Source organism: Diadema setosum, chromosome 7 (assembly GCF_964275005.1).
Source record: "Diadema setosum chromosome 7, eeDiaSeto1, whole genome shotgun sequence".
Taxonomy (NCBI): Eukaryota; Metazoa; Echinodermata; class Echinoidea; order Diadematoida; family Diadematidae; genus Diadema; species Diadema setosum.
In genome coordinates this window covers 15,786,986-15,805,159 of record NC_092691.1, presented here as the reverse complement: position 1 = coordinate 15,805,159, position 18,174 = coordinate 15,786,986, and the positions used below count along the sequence as shown (strand labels likewise).

Here is an 18,174-nt window from a genome sequence, read left to right as displayed (position 1 = left end):
GATAAGCGCACAAGGATGTGTGCCGATGTTACAGCTGCCATTTTGTTCCACATGTCTTCAGCGATTTACGAGCAATTAAGCGACACATTTATCTGCAAATATCTCATTTAGGTGCAAGTTGACGTAAAATGAACCCACAAATAAGGAAAGGACGTGATTTTAGCTCACCTGAGCCGAAGGTTCAAGCGAGCTATTGCGATCGCTCTTCATCCGGCGTCCGTCGTGCATCGTCTGTCGTGCGTAAACTTTTTACATTTTCATCTTCATCTTGAAAATCCCAAGACGGATTTTCACAAAACTTGGAAGGTAGCATCACTAGAGGAATAGGATCTCAATTTGTTCAAATGTGCACCGCGCCCTCCCCCCCCCCCCCCCCCCAAAAAAAAAAAGTCCTTAAAAAATCTTCTTCTCCAGAACCAAAATCGAACAAAATTAATACTATGAGCTAGTACATTGATGACTGCAGTTTCAAGTTTGTTCATGGCGGATCCAGGGATGCCCCCCCCCCCTTTGGCGCCCATGGGATGGGATGGGGAGGTGCAAATGAAGGCCTACATTGTTCATTTTCATCTTATTATTAAAAACGCCACGATGGATTTTCACCAAACTTGGCACTTAGCATCCCTAGGGAGATAGAATTCAATTTCACCATGCTCCCAATCGGGGCCCGGGGGGGGGGGGGGGGACCCAAACCCCAAAAATTAAAGAATATTTAAAAAATCTGATTCGCTAGAACAAGAAGTGATAGAGCCAAGTTTATACTATGAGTTAGTACATTGGTGACCGTAGCTTCAAGTTTGTTTTTAGCGGAGCCAGGGTTCCCCCTCTTGGCGTCAAGAGGGGTCCAAAAGGGGGCCTAAATTGTATATTTTTATCTTCTCCTGGAAAACCCCATGGTGCAGGTAGCATCCTTAGGGGTATATGATCTCAATTTGATCAAATGGGCATCATGCTCCCCCTGGGGGCCCTAGGGGGCCCAAATCCCCAAAAATTAACCCTAACCAGGCCGGGCTTTTTTGGGTGTTCTGTGGCCGGGGGAGGGTTGATTCAACCCCCCTTGAGATCTCAGCCGTCGATCGCGCAATCGCCCTGAAAATTGGCACATACATTACCTGTTGCGTAATCTACCAAAACATAAAAGAAAAAATTGAATTTTTCATCTTTTATATTTTATGTTAATTAATATGCGTGAAATTATAAATTTTGCTCTAATTCAGAAAATAAAGCTAATGGCATCCTAATTTTTGGTGACATTATTCCTTGTAGCATTCCTAACAATGTACTTGAAAAAAAAAATCTGGTATCAAAACTGATTTCTTATGTATTTTATTGTTTTATGAATTTCTTATGTATTTCTTTCTGTTTCGACCTTTTGTTTTTTCGGGGTTTTTTTCTACAAAATTATTACAAAGCCTATTTTAAGCATAATCATGCTAAAATTAATTGGTTTCAGCCATTGAAAGTGAAAATAATCATATCTTTTTGAATATGGTGAGAAAACTCTATTTCCATAGACTTTGTACACAAAATCACGTTTTTGAGCCATTTTCGGTCTGACAAGCATGTAAAAAAAATGTCGTGCAGCGTCGACACGGTATGTCCGATTTTCACGAAAATGGTGTCAAAAGATGTGCGAGACTTGAAAGTAAAAAGTCAGCGAACGACGCGGTCAAAAATTTTCGCGCAGCGGAGTAGTCGCAAAAAATGTGGAGGGGGGTTGATTCAACCCCCCCCCCCCGGCCCTTTTAGGGTTAAGGATTCTTTAAAAATCTTCTCTAGAACCGAAAGTGATAGAGCTTGAATTAATACTATGAGTAAGTACATTGATGACGGTATTTTCAAGTGTGTTCATGTTGTATCCAGGGGTGCCCCCCCCCCCTACCCCCCGAGCAGCGGGATGGGGAAAGGGTTAAAAAAAAAAATGGGCCTTCATTGTTCGTTGTCATTTCTTTTTGAGAATGCATGGTAAAATTGTCACCAAACATGGCAGGTAATATCACTTGGGTTATGAAATATATATTTGTACAATGGGCACGATTCACCACGGGAGGGGGGGGGGCAGACAAAGATTAGTGACTGCGTGGAAAGTGAACTTGTGATACTCAGGTCAGCGTGAGACCCCCATGTCTCTTGTTAAGGTAATTATCAGATGTACAATGTGCAATTCACTCTACATTCAAGTGAAACTGGAAAACTGAGCCGTTGTCGGCCACTCGTCCCACGGCCTAAGCGTCTATCCAAAAGATGAAAAGGACATGACACGCATTTTAACAAATATCAACGAATGCCAAAAATCGACATTCGTTTCTCAAACGTTTGCCTTATCGGGCTAAGTTTGAAAGCCCCTGTCATACTTTGCCAGACAAGGCACACGCATATCCGTTAAAATACGTTTCATCTCCTTTTTATCCTTTGGATGGACGTTTATCTTCCGGTGATTTCCATCAGACTGGCCAAAAAACATGCACAAAGTTTGTTTGTTGTTTTCTCTCGCCAAAACGGATAGCGCGATCCGACCCTTATTCGATAGTTGCACGTTTTCTCCTGTATCTGTACTGTGTTTTGTCGTTTTTTTCACGGGTTTCCATCCGCTAGGCCTCCTGCAAAGTCCGTTGCTGCAAGAGATGGAACGGATGGAGCAGCTATGTACAGCACATCAAACGCATACCCAAAGCATGGCCCCAGGACGACTACCGGGCAAAAAAGAAAAAAAAAAAAGTTGCGAATGACAAACGGACATGGCGGTCATTACTGATGATTACAGCATATCTACAGGATGTCTACATCATACCAGTCAGCATATGAACAGGACATGACGCTAATGTTTAACGAATGTGCACCAGCTTTGCTGCAACTGACTCCTGCCAGGACATAATAACAACGTCGTAGGACCTCGCCCTTCTCATTGAATGCCTCTCTGTCGTGATGAACTGCCACCGGCTCCAAGCTATACATCGATAAAAGGCAGCCTTACTGCAGGCAGATCTGAATCTGCAGAATGCCAACATGGCCCTCCTGAAGTATACTAAATATTGCCGCCGGGGGGGGGGGGGGGTGGGGCAAAACAAGCCACAGAGAAGGCAGGTGTGGTCCAAGAAGTGGCTTGGTCCTGGGAGACGCAGGCAATTTGGTGTGTATGTCCAGGGGCCCGTTGCATAAAACTCCAACCAGATTTTTTTCCGGTTGAAATCACAAAATTCCGGTTGGAAGCTCCCAACCAGAGTTTTTATGCAACGGATTTTACATTCTTAGGTTAGCAACCTTAAAAAATTCAGGTTGGGATTTGCCCAACCTGAATTTTTTAAGGTTGTGAAAAAAGTTTTATGCAATGGGACCCAGTTGTCATTAGCCACAAGATTTGATAAAGGCGAAAGAAATTATAACTACTTCGCTTAGTCTCCCCGAATTAGCCATGCAAATGTTGTGTTTCAGGTGAAAAGGTGAGATGTACATCAAAGAGAAAGCAACATGCATCATATTATGCTTCAAGGTTGGAAGGACCATCCCGTGGGAAAACAACCTTCTCACTCCTCTGTTGCATGATAACGGGTTTTTTCGGAAGAGAAAGATTTTCAGTCAATTTACGTGGCTGTTCTGAGAATGTTGTAATTAATGAGGAACTGCAGAGATCTGCACAAATTTATGTAAACATCATTATCAAATATAATACGCTAGTTGTACCATCAAAAAGAACAGCCTTGATCAGATTCGCTGTCATGGGACGATGAAGCACATACAATGTGACTGGGCATCGGCTGAGATGAACTGTTGGACATTCACAGGTCAAAAAAGGCGAGTTTCATTGCTCTGATGCCAGAAGTGGTGAACTTCGAGTTGAAAGTGAGATAGTGAGCGGAAGATTAATGTCATCAAAATTAAAAAGGTGGTACAATTGAAACCATGGTTTAAACCATGCATGGACAATTTGTGTGGAGCGCCAAGTGTCGCATGGCCTGTTTCGTTATGAAACAGTCAATTCGTAACGAAATGACAATATTTCGTCGACGAAATGAACATTTTGTCAATGACATGGTCATTTCGTCGACGAAATGACTGATTTCGTAACAATAGTTCATGCAACACTTGGTGCTCCATACAAATTGTCCATGGTTTAAACCATGGTTTCAATTGTACCACCTTCGTGAATTCGGGCCAATGTGACAAGGTTCGAATTGCATTAGGAAATCTAAATGAGCCATCTTACTGAGCTGCATTTGATTTGACGTATCATAAAAACTGTTTGAGAGAAAAAGGAGACTGCTTCAAACCTTGAGTCCATGTCCCAACTTGAAAAATGTATTGCTGACATTGATATTCTGAATGCAGTCAATTTAATGTTCTTTGCCTTCAGGATCTTCTCATGCAATGTATGAGTTCAATAAAGAATAATGTGCCTTGACTTGAGGAAATCAATGTTGATCCAGCTGTTAATGATCATAAAAAGCATCTGGGGAAAAAAAATGATCAGAAATGAAATTGAGAAAGCTAAATTTCAGAAGTAATACCGGGAATGTATGAAAGTGACTTTGTGTAAAGTGAGAAACTTTTGGGTAAACATGCATGTAACAGATATTTGGAACAAAATGAAGAAAGCATTGTCAAAAGTCTAGCAAAAGTAGACACCATATTGGAAGAAAACAAAGTCTTTGCCTTCGATCCTTTTTGATTTGATATTGATGGAAACTAATGAGACGTAAAGTAATGTGTAGAGGCAGACGCTCCAAGATTATGCAAGTACGTATTAAATAATTTTATAACCCGATAGCCGTCACGTGAATGGATCTCTGACGTTCGTTATACGAAAATTCGAAAATTTTAAGAAATTGGCCGAGAAAAGCTATTTATCAAAGCAATGGTGATTATGATAATGATAGGAGCAAGAATACTTGCAGGGTGAGCGGTAAAGCTGTGTTTGTTGAAATAGGAGGTTCTGAGTTATTGCAGTCACACCAAGTTTGAATAGTCTCCTAAATATATTTTTTACTGTATCTACAGTATATCACTTTTTACCAATGGATTGTTACTATCATGGATAGCTTTCAAATGACTATTGCCACCTTGAGAATGGTGACTTACGTATACACGATTTGTCTGTAAAGCTGGCTTTGGCATGCACAATGACAAAGTCATGCATATACGCAAGCAACGCCGAGGCGAGCGATCGAGATTTAATGAACAATTCATGATTGCGTCGGCAAATACTGCCCTCTCTTGTCAGTGGTGTAAAACAAAACAAGCGAAAAAATGGCAAGGGTATGCATCCCATTTAATTTCCTTACCACCCCCAAACATACACACGCACACACACACACACACACACACACACATACATTAGACTGTAAAACAAAGGAAAAGTTAATGTGACTTGATGAATGAATGGAAATACGCCCACCACCCCCTCTTCAGACGATCCCTATACACATGTCCTCCTCACCAAGATTACCTCCCGAAAAAGAAAATGATAAAAAGATGATGAAAACATAGAAAATATATCCAAAGAACAAACTTATTTAAAAACTAGAGAAGCACTCTGAGAATACATACCTCCGCCGAGCTACTCGTTTCCACTACCGATCTTGTTATTCCATAGAGATGAGTGATTTCCACCCTATGCATGCTGAAAGTCGCCCGAATTCCCAATATACCTGTAGAAGCCTTTTGTTACGTTGTTTTGTTACGTACCTTTTGTTCAATTTCTAGATGCGCGGCGCGCCTCGCCCCTAGCAAAAACTCGAGCACGCACTTTAGTGTGCATAACCACAAATTTGCGTAGCTTGAACTCCGAAGTTCATTGCCCTACCTGCCAAAATATCGAATATCCTTCATAAATCCACAAAATTGCACTGCCGGATCACCACCAAAATTTAATCATCTGTTGTGTCATTCTCAACATTTCTTGTACATTGTATCCAAATCCGTTCTCAACTTTTTTGAGTTAATTTGCACACGGACAAACAAACACCGAAGAAAACATAACCTTCTCCCTTGGCAGAGGTAAAAAGACTCGTCGAGTGGAGGGATGCACATACACAATTGACCAGCTTGTCATGGGTTTGGTACTTCCAGGCTGAGAAAGGTGCAGTGGTCCTTAAAGACCCGGTAGCTTAGGGATACATGGAGCGGGAGGATTGGACTGGCTCGGATGTATTCGAGAATCCCCGTAACGAATTGTGTACAGCTTCATCGCTGATCTCTATGTAAGAACACACACAGCCGAAGAATCTCTATTGGAGTCGGCAGTTACCGAAAACTCGAAAAGCGTACGCTTCGATGCACATAATACATTTGCTGACCGATGCGATTTGTGGGTTTTTAATGTAGGACTCTACTCCGGTGGGCAGAGAATGAATCGGTTCCCCATGAAATCCTGTACGCTACCGGGTCTTCAAAAACAACGTATGACTCACTGGCATAAAATTATCCTCAACTGAAATGTATATAAAACTATATGACGTGTCCTGACATAGGGAATCATGCATCACAGGGTGATGTCCATTCTTTGTGTTAAAAGACAGAATTGGTACTAGGATGGTAGTATATCACACCAAGTGGATGGTAGTCGCATATTCAAACATAAGGCTCACTGAAAAACAGAACTGAAAGTTGAGTTAAATCTATGCATTCTTACACAACATGGATATCAGCTCCTTCAATATCACAAATGTGATGAAGCACTTGCAAACTATAAATTGACTTTATATTTGTCAGGTCAGCGTGGACTTTGTTTTCATTTCGTAAGCTTGTACTCGCCGCATCAGTTCTTTATTTGCCATTTCTTCTATCCCCATTCTTAATACATAGGGGGTACAGTGCTTTTTCCTCTTCCATTTTATCCTCGGGTCTCTTCTTTCTTCGCCTCCTTCACGCCCTCTCGTCTCCTTTTCTTCCACCTTAACCTTCTTCTTTCCTCATTGTTCAACTTATTTTTCCTCTCAATTACAATCCTTTGTTTTGTTATTGTTGTTGTTATCCTCAAACAGTGGCACCAATCATCAATGTGTTCACTGGTCCTGTGAAACGTTTCCACTACTGCATCGAGCTAAACGTCACGGCCCTGCCCTTACCCAATGTCACCATCCTCCACAATGGCACCAAGGAGCTGCACTACGACAGTCGCATCTCTAACGTTACACTCAACTCATACACGTCCATGCGAAAGTATGAAGTATCAACCATTGAGGACTGGGAGATTTTCGGTTGCCTCACTTTCCTCCTGCCGTCACATTACGACAACGGCAACTATACACTAGTAGTGTCCAACGAGATGGGAACTGCGCGCAAGAACCTCAGTGCCATCTTTTTCAACGGTGGGGGTCAGTCTCTTAATTGTACTGTTCTGATTTGTAGTCCAGAGATTATAGTGACTCCATAACTCCATTCGATTCAATTTTTGGTCGAAGTTCGTATATTCAAACAGCTAAGAGAAATAACAAGAAAGTTATATGAAATTGTTAAAGAGAAATGTACCATGTGAGGTTCTTTTGCATCTGCAGTTTGATAGATCCAAATGAAGTAGGTTTGCAACTGTACTAGGTTTTTGTCTGTAACTTTAAGATATTTTGGGTTCATGCTCAGTGGATTTCAATTTCTTCATTACAATGAAAGGCATGAAAGAGGCTTTGGTCGATCTGCGAATTACCTCGGCCTTTCTGAGAGGAAGCCTATCCATACTGTTACAGACGCCCTACTCAAATATTCAGCTTTCTGCATACTCTGAGAAAACGCCTTTTCGAAGTGTATTGAATGAATTCATCAAATTCAACATTTCGTCTTGGTGTTTTAATGCTTATCGGTCAAACTTGTTTTAACATCTTCTGCAAATACTGACATTAGCAACGTTGAAGAGAGAGTGAACGACTTCATTATCGATACTGTCTCATTTCGAGAATCAAGAAGAATCACATAAGTGTCATGCAAACCGTCATTTTTTTTTTATTAAGGTGGTCAGACATCACCTAAGCACTACTTTGTCGATCAGACTAAGCTAGCTAGATTCATTCATTCATTTATTTTTTCATTTCCAACAGAAACATATAAATATATTACAGAAATTGAATACATAGATTTCATAATACAAAATAAAGGATAATTTACCCCCCAAAAAATTGTAAGTATACGGAAATGTTGGAAATGGAGAGGAATGCTAAAAAAACTGGGCTTGTACGGTACATTCCCCCCGTGCTGACGATGCTGACGTGCCACTCAAAAAGCATCTGCCGTCTTGTAGATATTTTTCCCCAGGGTATGAACATGTATTATGTTGTGCAAGCTGTCTGTTTTGCATTTCCCCTTTCCATTTAACATGTAATATAGAAATCTCCAGTTATCTGTGTTTATTGCTCTTGAATGTATGTGAAATGGGCAACATGTTGGTGTGATTGTGCGTTGACAATGGTATGTCGTCATTTTTTCTGTGCTGGTGGGCATCCTTGCTGTGGCATTGCTGGGAAAATGTTAAGGCAGTATGAACACGTCATAGCAGCAGAGAGAAAATGCCATGATTAACATTATACTAACTATGAATGATGCGAATGTATCCACTACTAATGCATTTAATTATCATCTGCATGTGTGATCTCCCTGAAAACAAAAATAACAGTGTTCATGTGTTTTCGTTCTGGCTTAACGGTTCCACGCTAACTAAAAATCCTCGTAGCCTCGTATGGGTCTTGTCCTTGTCCATTCACAAACAATCTATTCGTATTCTCTGTCGGAAATTTGTTGGTGGCGGGCACACATCTCACTTCTATCATTTTTGTAATGGGGTGGATGGACTTCATTTCTTCGTTCGCTTTACGACATGGAGCTCCGTACCCGCAGCCCGAGACCCCAACAACTACCAATCCAAAGGACAGGACTCCAATCAAGAACACACCAAAATCAACCATGATAAATAACCCAGCCAATCACCCCCGAAAAGTGACAACCGTTGCAGTAAGTATATAACGGAAAAGACGTGAAGAATCGCTGTTGTTTTCCAGGAGGTTCAACCACAGTACATTTATGGTTGCCACGTGATGGCAGCATCACAAACAGTGCATGCTTCTTTTTGTTTCTCGTTTACTCTTGTTTCCATCAGCTTTCAGTATCGATGCATCTTCACAAATTTCATAACCTCTCACTTGTTATTTACTCGTTGAATTATTAATCATCACTCTATCCCTGTCATCCTCCTTCTATTCAGCGGTGTTGCTTCGTTTTCTTAATGTTCTTTGTGCATTCTGAGTCGTCTTTGTAGTTTGCGTCTGCGCAGTTGCATCTACCGGTGTAAAGTGCCCGCTCCTGATTCCCTGCTGTTTTCTTTAAACTTCGCAGAAAGATGTGACTTGTGTTTTGTTCTTTTGTCTCGTGCTGCATGACGTTAGTTCGACACATGACGTGTTGTACCTAAACGCATGCTTGATTGTTATTCGCTATTACTGGGGAAAAACACAACCCAAGGTAGAAGCACGTTCAGTTTGTGGCTTCAAGGTTCAGAGCTCTTCGTTTTATTATTATATTGGTTTTTTTTTTTTAAAGAGAGAAGTAAGCTTGTGTGTTTAATTGTGTTATGTGTTGTCGACCTATTTGTTTTATTCATTTCTCCGTGAAGTGTCAGTGCCAGACTTCACTAACGTTCCAACACCTTCCCCTAGTCTTCCCGAAACGCGCAAGACACCGGTCTATGTGAGTATAGAGCGTCTCTCTTTCACTCCTCCTTCAACTTGGTTTCCACTAATAACGTTCTTTTAAATCAGGTTTTATGAAAATGTTTTCTAGCATAAGGGCGTGTCATTTAAAAAAAAAAGCCTTAGTTACTTTAACGACGTAAGAGAGACAATTTCATTTGATATCAAAATATTCATCACGCCATTGCTATCTCTGACGAGACCAGAGTGTCTTTTTTTTTTCGTTGTTGAACAAATCAAATCAATAATCGGATAGGTCTCTTAAAGGAAAATTCCAGCCTAATATTATGCTATGAAACAGAAAAATCGGAGAGATAGATTAGTGAAAATTTGAGCAAGAAAGTCAAAACACACAGATCTTAACTTTTTTGGTGTACAAAAAATTAATATCTGTAAAGAAAAAGAAGAAAAACAAACAAAGAGAAAGATAGACTGGCAACACGGGGGGGGGGGAGACAGTAATAAGTGTTGAGAGTCTCTGCATTCCGTTGTACAACGAAATCACTCATTTTTAGCTCACCTGAGCCGAAGGCTTAAGTGAGCTATTGTGATCGCTCTTCGTCCGGCGTCCGTCGTGCGTCGTCTGTTGTGCGTTGTCCGTCGTCTGTCGTGTAAACTCTTACATTCTCATCTTCTTCTTGATAACGCCATGACCGATTTTCACAAACTTGGCAGGTAGCATCTCTATGAGGAAAGGATCTCAAATGGGTGCCATGTCCCACCTGGGGGGACAAACCCCCAAACTTAAGGAATCTTATAAAATCTTCTCTAGAAACAGGAGTGATAGAGCTAAGTTAATACGTAGTACATTGAGGACTTTAGTTTCAAGTCTCTTAATGGCGGAATCAGGCCCCCACCCCCGTGGGACCCATGGGTTAGAATCTCAAACTGGACACCATGATCCCCTTGAGGTCCCTAGGGGGCCAGACACCCCGCCCCCCCCCCCCTCCCATTAAGAAATAGTTTTCCCTAAAACCTGAAGTGATAAAGCCAAGTTAATACCATGATTTCGTACCTTGATGACAGTAGTTCCAAGTTTGTTCATTGCAGATCCAGTAATGCCCCCCCCCTTGAGTTATGGGGGAGGGAATACAACATAATTGATTTTCACCAAACTTGGTAAGGAGCATTCCTAGGGGGATAGGATTTCAATGTGTTAGAATGGGCACCATGCTCTCCTTAGGGGCCCCAGCGGGCCCAAACCTCCTAAATTAAGAAATGTTTAGTAACATTCAGTAATCAGATGTGATAAAACTTAACGTCTTTTTTCAGACTGGCATGTCCAGTTTCTAACTTTTTTCTAGCAGTATTTCAAGTCATAATCTCGTTGGAAAAAGAAGAAGAATCCATTGAAAGTAGATCTTTCAGCTCACCTGAGTCGAAGGCTCAAATGAGCTATTGCGATCGCTCTTCGGCGTCTATTGTCCGTCGTGCGTAAACTTTTTACATTTTCGTCTTCTTCTTGAGAGCCCCATTACCGATTTTCACTAAACTAGGCAGGTAGCATCCCTAGGGGGATAGGATCTCAATTTGTTCAAATGGGCACCATGCCCAACCTGGGGGCCCCCAGGGTGGCGGAACCCCCCCCCCCCCCCCAAAAAAAAAAAAAAAAAAAAAAAAAAAATCTTCTCTAGAACCAGAAGTGATAGAGCTAAGTTCCTATGGGTTGGTATATTGATGACTGTATTTTCACGTTTGTTCATGGCAGAATCAGGAGTGCCCCCCATGGGGACCCAGGGGAGGGGGTGGGGAGAGGTCCTAATGGGGCCTAAACTATACATTTTCATCTTTTTCTTGAAAACCCCATGATGAATTTTCATCAAACTTAGCAGGTAGCATGCCTAGGGGGATATAATCTCAATTCCTTCACAAATAAGCACCATGCCCCACCTGGGGGGGGGGGGAGGGGCAGGGACCCCCTTAAGGAATCTGTAAAGATTTTCTCTAGAACCGGAAGTGATTGAGCTAAGTTAATACAATGAGTTGGTATATTGATGACTGTTGTTTCAAGTTTGTTCATGGCAGACTTAGGGGTGCCCCCCCCCCCCCTTGGGAGCCAGGGGAGTGGGGTGGGATGGGTCTAAATAGAGACTTAACCCTAAAGGGGCCGGGCTTTTTTGGCTATGCTCAGGCCGGGGGGGGGGGATGGATTCCGCCCCCCCCCCCCCCCCCCCTGAGATCTCGGCCATTGGTGGCGCGATCGCGATGAAATTTTGCATGCGTGAGACCTGCGTCATAATCTACAAGATTGTGTCATAAGATTTTTTGAAACAAATAATTTCTAATTTTAATTAATTAATTATGCAAATTAAGCTCAAGATCATATTTTAGCCTAATTAAAAGCATTGAGAGTCTAATTTTTGGTCTGTAAATCTGTTGCAGCGTATTCAACTCTTGTACATCACAAAAACTTCCAAAATTCATTTCAATTCTTATGTATTTTATTGTTTTCAGAATTTCTTATGTATTTCTTTGTTTTTCAACTTTTGTTTTTTCTTTGTTTTTTCATTGGAAATTGTCACTGACCACTTTTCTACCATAATTAGCACTCAACTAATCAATGAAAGTGATTAATTGTAAAAATAATCAGGTTTTTATGACTTTCACGACAGAGCACTGTTTTCCATAGGAAATGTACACAAAATCACAAAATTGTGCCCGTTTTGGGGCGACATTCCGTTACAAAAATGGGCGTGGCTTCGCAAAAGTACGCGCGGACGTCGCAAATTTGGTCTCAAAAATTGCGCGAGACTTGAACAAACAAAGTCAAGAAGCCTCGCGACGAGGCCTTCTCGCGTAACAGAATTATAGCGCGAAACGTCGAAGGGGGGGGGGCGGATTCCGCCCCCCCCCCCCCGGCCCTTTTAGGGTTAAATTGTACATGTTCATATTCTTCTTGAAAACCCGTTGATGAATGTTCACCAAATTTGGCAGGTAGCATGCCAGAGGGTTAGCATCTCAATTTGTTCAACTGGGCTCCATGCTCCCCTATAGGGGGCCGCAAGGGGACCCATTCCTCCCCCCCCCCCACACACACACACACATTAGGGAATATTTACTAACCCTCTTCTCTAGAACCAGAAGTGATAAAGCAAAGTTAATACCATGAGTTTGTACATTGATGACTTTACTTCCGAATTTGTTCATTGCAGATCACACCCCTCCCCTCTCCCTCTTGGAGTCGGGCGGGATCCAAATTCGGATCTAAATTGTACATTGTCATCTTTTTATTGAAAACGACATAATGGATTTTCACCAAACTTGGCAAGTAGTATTCCTAGGGGGATAGGATTCTAAAATGTTTGAATTGGCATTGTGCTTTCCTTGGGGGCTCCAGGGGGTCCAATCCTCCTAAATTAAGGAATACCGTATTCAGACATTTTGCTTCTCTAGAACTAGAAGTGAAAGAGCTTTATTTTTTTTTTTCAAAACTGCATAGTCCAACCTTCTATAAAGTACAATGTATACTTGACAGGTTTTTTATTTTTTTTTTTACCAGTGTGATGGAATATCCAAATTGACACCATGCCCCCAGCTCTCAAAGCTGCCCCCGCCCCAAGTTTCCAACGTTCTCAGGTAAGAGTCTGCAAGAATGCATGCTAGGTGAACTTAGGTGATACTCAGGTGAGCGAGAGACCCCCGGGCCTCTTGTTTTAATTTCCTGTTGCTGAAGGTTAATGTTTCAGTCTATGTTCACGTTTCCGTATACATGTTCATGTCACGTTTTACCGCAAGTGGAAATATTGCCTTCAAAGAATGCAGAATTCGTATTGTAATCAAATGTGTGTGTATGTGTTTGTGTACAAAAGTACTTTGACCAAATCAATTACTAGTACCCTTTCTTTCGAAGTGTTAAGTCGGTCTATCAAGCTCAGAGGTTCATTTGTACGTGATCTTTGGACAAACCACACTCCATTGTGGTAATTTTGTGATTAATTCATTCTTTGTTGTTTGGGCGTTGTTGGAGACCTTCTTTATGTTCTCTTCTTCTTTATTGGTAGCTCTCCTCTACGGAGAATGAAGTTACTGGTGCTCTAATGTAACTTGAGATGAAAACTCACAATCTCAAAGCACAACAACAGATAAATCATTTCTTAATCCGAAATCTATAAAAACTAATCACTAGCCATTTTAGGTCAACGATGAGATGCTCTAATAATCAGCTGAAATCAAAAGAAATAAAAGTCATAAGGGCAATTTCACGGTTAGTGACGTTACATTTAAGCAAATGTTCATGAGTAAAATTATTTACTTTTTGTACTAAATGGCCGTCTATTCATTTCAAGTCACAATCATGTTGGAGCATATTCATTTTTCATTGGTTTTTGATATATGAAACATTAATACAATTTAAACAAATAGGGTTAGGAATGGGTTAGGAATTTGACCTCCTATCATGGGCTTTTGGAAGGAAGTCCATTAAAATTACCCCCTATCACGGGCGTTTGGGAGGGAAGCCAGAAAAATTACCCCCCCCCCCCCCTTTCACATGTTTTTAGAAAAGGAGGTAGCAAAGCATCATGTGGCGAAATGACCTGCGAAAAGACAGCCCCTTCGGCATGCTCTGCAGCATAACATGCACAGCAAGTACATTCAGGAGAATCGGGGCAAACACCAAGAGGCCTCATTGCCCATATTTCGCAGTTTTCGGGGTGGGGGTGAAACTAACCCTATTCGGGACACTATTTCAGAATTGTTCGCAAAAGCTGTGAAAGTTACCCCTAATTAAAGATATTTCGGGAAAATACTAAAAGAACCTCTATTTTAACGATTTTCGGGATATTTCCCCGAATGGAGCCACTAAAATATACCCCTTTTCCCCGCACAAATCAGGAACGTGCATGCTGTACAGATGACTAACTGAGTTGGGGGGGGGGGGGGCTTTAACGTTTATAGTTTGTCCAGAGTAACTCCTCAGTTATTTCGCCCCTTTGTAATTGATTAAATAATTACATCTCTGGAATGTGGAAGTGTATTCATCTTTTTTCATATAGCAAAATGTGCAGGATAATATATTAAAGGAGCAAGCTGTAATTTACATTCAAGTAAATATTATTACCTCCAGTCCTACATGTACATTTTTAATGATGATAATGAAAATGACAATTTTTTTTTTTTAATTCAAAAGACCTTTGTAATTTCTGAACATTCATGGTACTGGATGATATCTTAAATGAAGATTAACATGGTAGGCACATTTCTTTAACTGATGTCATGTCCTTCTAAGCATGAATTGCCCATAAGAACCCTCACATAGGATGCATTGGTTTTTAAACGCACCAATGTAATACAAATGATTTGGGCCCAATGATCATGTCCTCTTTGCGCCAAAAGGGGTTGAAAGGTAGGCATCACATCATTGACGTCAACGTTGAAGGGGATGGTGAGGACGTCCTATCGTGTAGTGCACCATTAGTCCATCGACGATAGCGTTTTGGATATTTTTTGTTTAAATCAAAACAAATTACTAATACTTCCAAGCGTGACACTGTTTGGGGAAGGACGTTATTGGTGACGTAACATTGGCAGCTTTTTGAATTGTTTTCAGGACACAATGCAAGATATTAAGATTTCCAACTGGGCAGCAGATTGGTTCCATTTGTCTAATTCTGCTTGTGGTTTACTCATTGTATGTATTCCCTGTCTTTAAAACAAACTTAATTTCCTAACATGTGTTAAGTCTCATTTCAGTCCTGAAATCTACAACAGATACAATCTATGTTGTTTTGTTGTGAATGAAAATTGTCTGTTGTGATCGCTCTGTTTGGTACATCATTAATGTAAAATAACAAAAAACAAAACAAAACAGGAAATCCATTCATAACTTGGTGTTAGCGGGTAATCCCAAAGTGCCGGCTGTCAGTTATTTAAACTGAGACAGGATTCTGTATCATGAGGAAGAATGTCAGCGGTATTCTGCAAGAGAAATACAAATTACTGAACATGGATCACTTAAAGTGTATATTGTCGGAGTACGACAACTTCCAACTTTATAGTAACTCTTCAAAATCTTGATGATTTGTCTATGTACGCTTTCATAGTTGTTATTCAAACAAGTAATGCTCCATTCCGCTTGTGTTACGTAAAAAATACTTTTAAGCTTGTAAAAGTCACCCTTATTACTGATGCCTTCATTTCGTTTGATTTTTTACATCTTTCAATAATAGTGCATGTCTTGTTTAGTTTTGCTGTAAGTCGTTGCATTTGCTTCTATATCTGTTAATTGATCGGTTGACATTGATATTGATCGATATATTCATAATCCGTGGTTTAATATGTCGGTTAAGACAGTGTGTAAGTCAGTCAGATCTTCATTCCTTGGATTTTGAATTGAATCGAATAACTTAAACTGCACTGGTCTTACAATCGAGACACAGTGAACAGTTCCAGCACGTTTATTTTCATATTTCACTTGACATCGAGATACATCACAAAAGGAATACAAACAAGCAAGAGACAAAATATGATATAAATCGGGTCATGAATAGAAACTGTGTCAGCATAAATATGTACATAAGACAATTGTCTATGACGTGTGAAATATGATGGAACCGCAAAAGCAAACCTTGTAAACGCAGGTTCCAGGAAGAAATCCCAATGTAAATTTCTTATGCAATCAATGGAGATAGGACACAAAGTAATAATGACGAAACTATATGAAAGCTAAAATATTAAGGTACAAAGAGAAGAAGAAATAAAAGAGAAGAAAAAGAAAAAGGAAAAACAAGAACCCAAAGAATAAAAAAATAGCATATAGATACCCAAGTATACGAGCACATATGTAGAATCAAGTTCAAAACGAGTTCCAAATGTAAATACTGATGTATCGATAATATAATGGGAGCATAAACAGAGGTAAATCGATCATACACTGCAGGTTGATCGGCCATGCATTGAGTGAGGATACTACAGATAACATATCAAAAATTCTAATCAGGCAAGTTATATTCATTAACTTACATTGATTTTAATTTTTGTTTAAATAAACATGTAAGAAAATTTGAGTATAAAGTCTGCGGGAAGATCATTCCAGAATTTGGGTCCAGTGAAAACAATTGTTGTTGGTTTTTTTGTTTTTTTTTTTTTTTTTTTTGGTGCAAGGAGTGTGCGAGTACGTGGAAGGTGAAATGAATCTCTTTGTCTTGTGGGGTAAGCATGAACTGCATGTTACGGCACATTTAGGTAAATTGCACATTTTGGTAACTGCACATTTTGGTAAATTTACAAAATGTGCATGACATTGACGGCACATTTTGGTAACTTTCTGCTCCTCCACAACCATCACAAAAACAAATTGTAAGTGCAGTTGGTTTTTGTCCCCACCGAATGAGTTCGGCAGCCAAGGCCGTGTCACACCTTTCCGGCCAAGCCTTGCGTAAGACTTGCGAAGAACAATTTTTACTACCCGGAGGTCCCCGCACATGACCCGCACATGACCCGCACGTGACAGTACCTAGTCAGTGCATGTGTCTTACTTGCTGGACGCGTTCTACTTAAATTCTACTTGCGAGTATACTGTGTGACCTTCGTACCAGTCGCATGGGGGCTGACAACTCAGTGAAGGAATTCCTCTGAAGGAATGGCTGAAGTCCCACAGAATGTCATTATCTTGGCTGCATACGGGACTGCGAAGTACCTGCGTGGGAGTTGCCTGAGAGGTGCTGCCGCTAAGGACCTCCTACTGGCGTTCTGCGTGGACCTCTCAGGGCATTCCCGCGACTCACCCGGCAAAAATTTTGGTCATGCTCAAAACTTGGCTGCGGTTAAATCGGACTTGCGTGCGCCCCAGATCCTTAGATGTAGTATGACAAGGCCTTGCGCATGCTCAAAGCTTGTTCCGAGTGAGTCATGGGGGTTCGCTCGCAGAGGTACGCAAAGACCAGTATGAGACCCTTACCAGCAGCACCTCGCAGGCAACTCCGACGCAGGTACATCTTAGTACCTGTAAGTCGCTCGTAAGAGAAAACGGATCGGTTTCAAAGCTCTCACGCAGGTCACACGGAATACACGCAAGTAGAAGGTAAGTAGTACGTGTCTAGTAGGTAAGAAACAGGTGCAAAACTCGCAAACTTTCTTGTCCACCCGCGGAAAATTTTCCTGCGTGCGGAAAATCCCTCCTCGCGGGCTTGTTGCGAGTAAGGATTTCCCAGCACGCAGTGCAGAGCTGCGCACGCAAGTCCGATTTACCCGCAGCCAAATTTTGAGCAGCACCTCGCAGGCAACTCCCACGCAGGTACTTCGCAGTCCCCGTATGCGGTCAGCGCGGCCAAGACAATGACATTCTGTCGACCATTTCTGTTGGACTTCTGCCATTCCTTCTGATGAATTTCTGAGTTGTCAGCCCCCACGCGCCTGGCACGCAGGTCACACACAATACCCGCAAGAAGAATATAAGAAGCACGCATCCAGCAAGTAAGACACATTATGCACAACTCGTGCAAATCCCTGTCCGCCCTCTGAAATTGTCCGGTGTGCTGGAAAATCCTCACACCCAACAAGTCCGCGT

At 41.3% G+C, this 18,174-nt stretch overlaps 1 protein-coding gene across 1 annotated transcript in view; it reads left to right on the top strand.

Moving 5' to 3' along the window:
• LOC140231078 (BDNF/NT-3 growth factors receptor-like) overlaps positions 1-18,174 on the top strand; it is an 86,818-nt gene that overhangs the window by 34,016 nt on the left and 34,628 nt on the right. The window contains exons 3-4 of the mRNA XM_072311229.1: positions 6,981-7,313; positions 9,593-9,666. Coding sequence (XP_072167330.1) covers positions 6,981-7,313; positions 9,593-9,666 — 407 coding nt within the window. The remainder of the gene's footprint in view (positions 1-6,980; positions 7,314-9,592; positions 9,667-18,174) is intronic.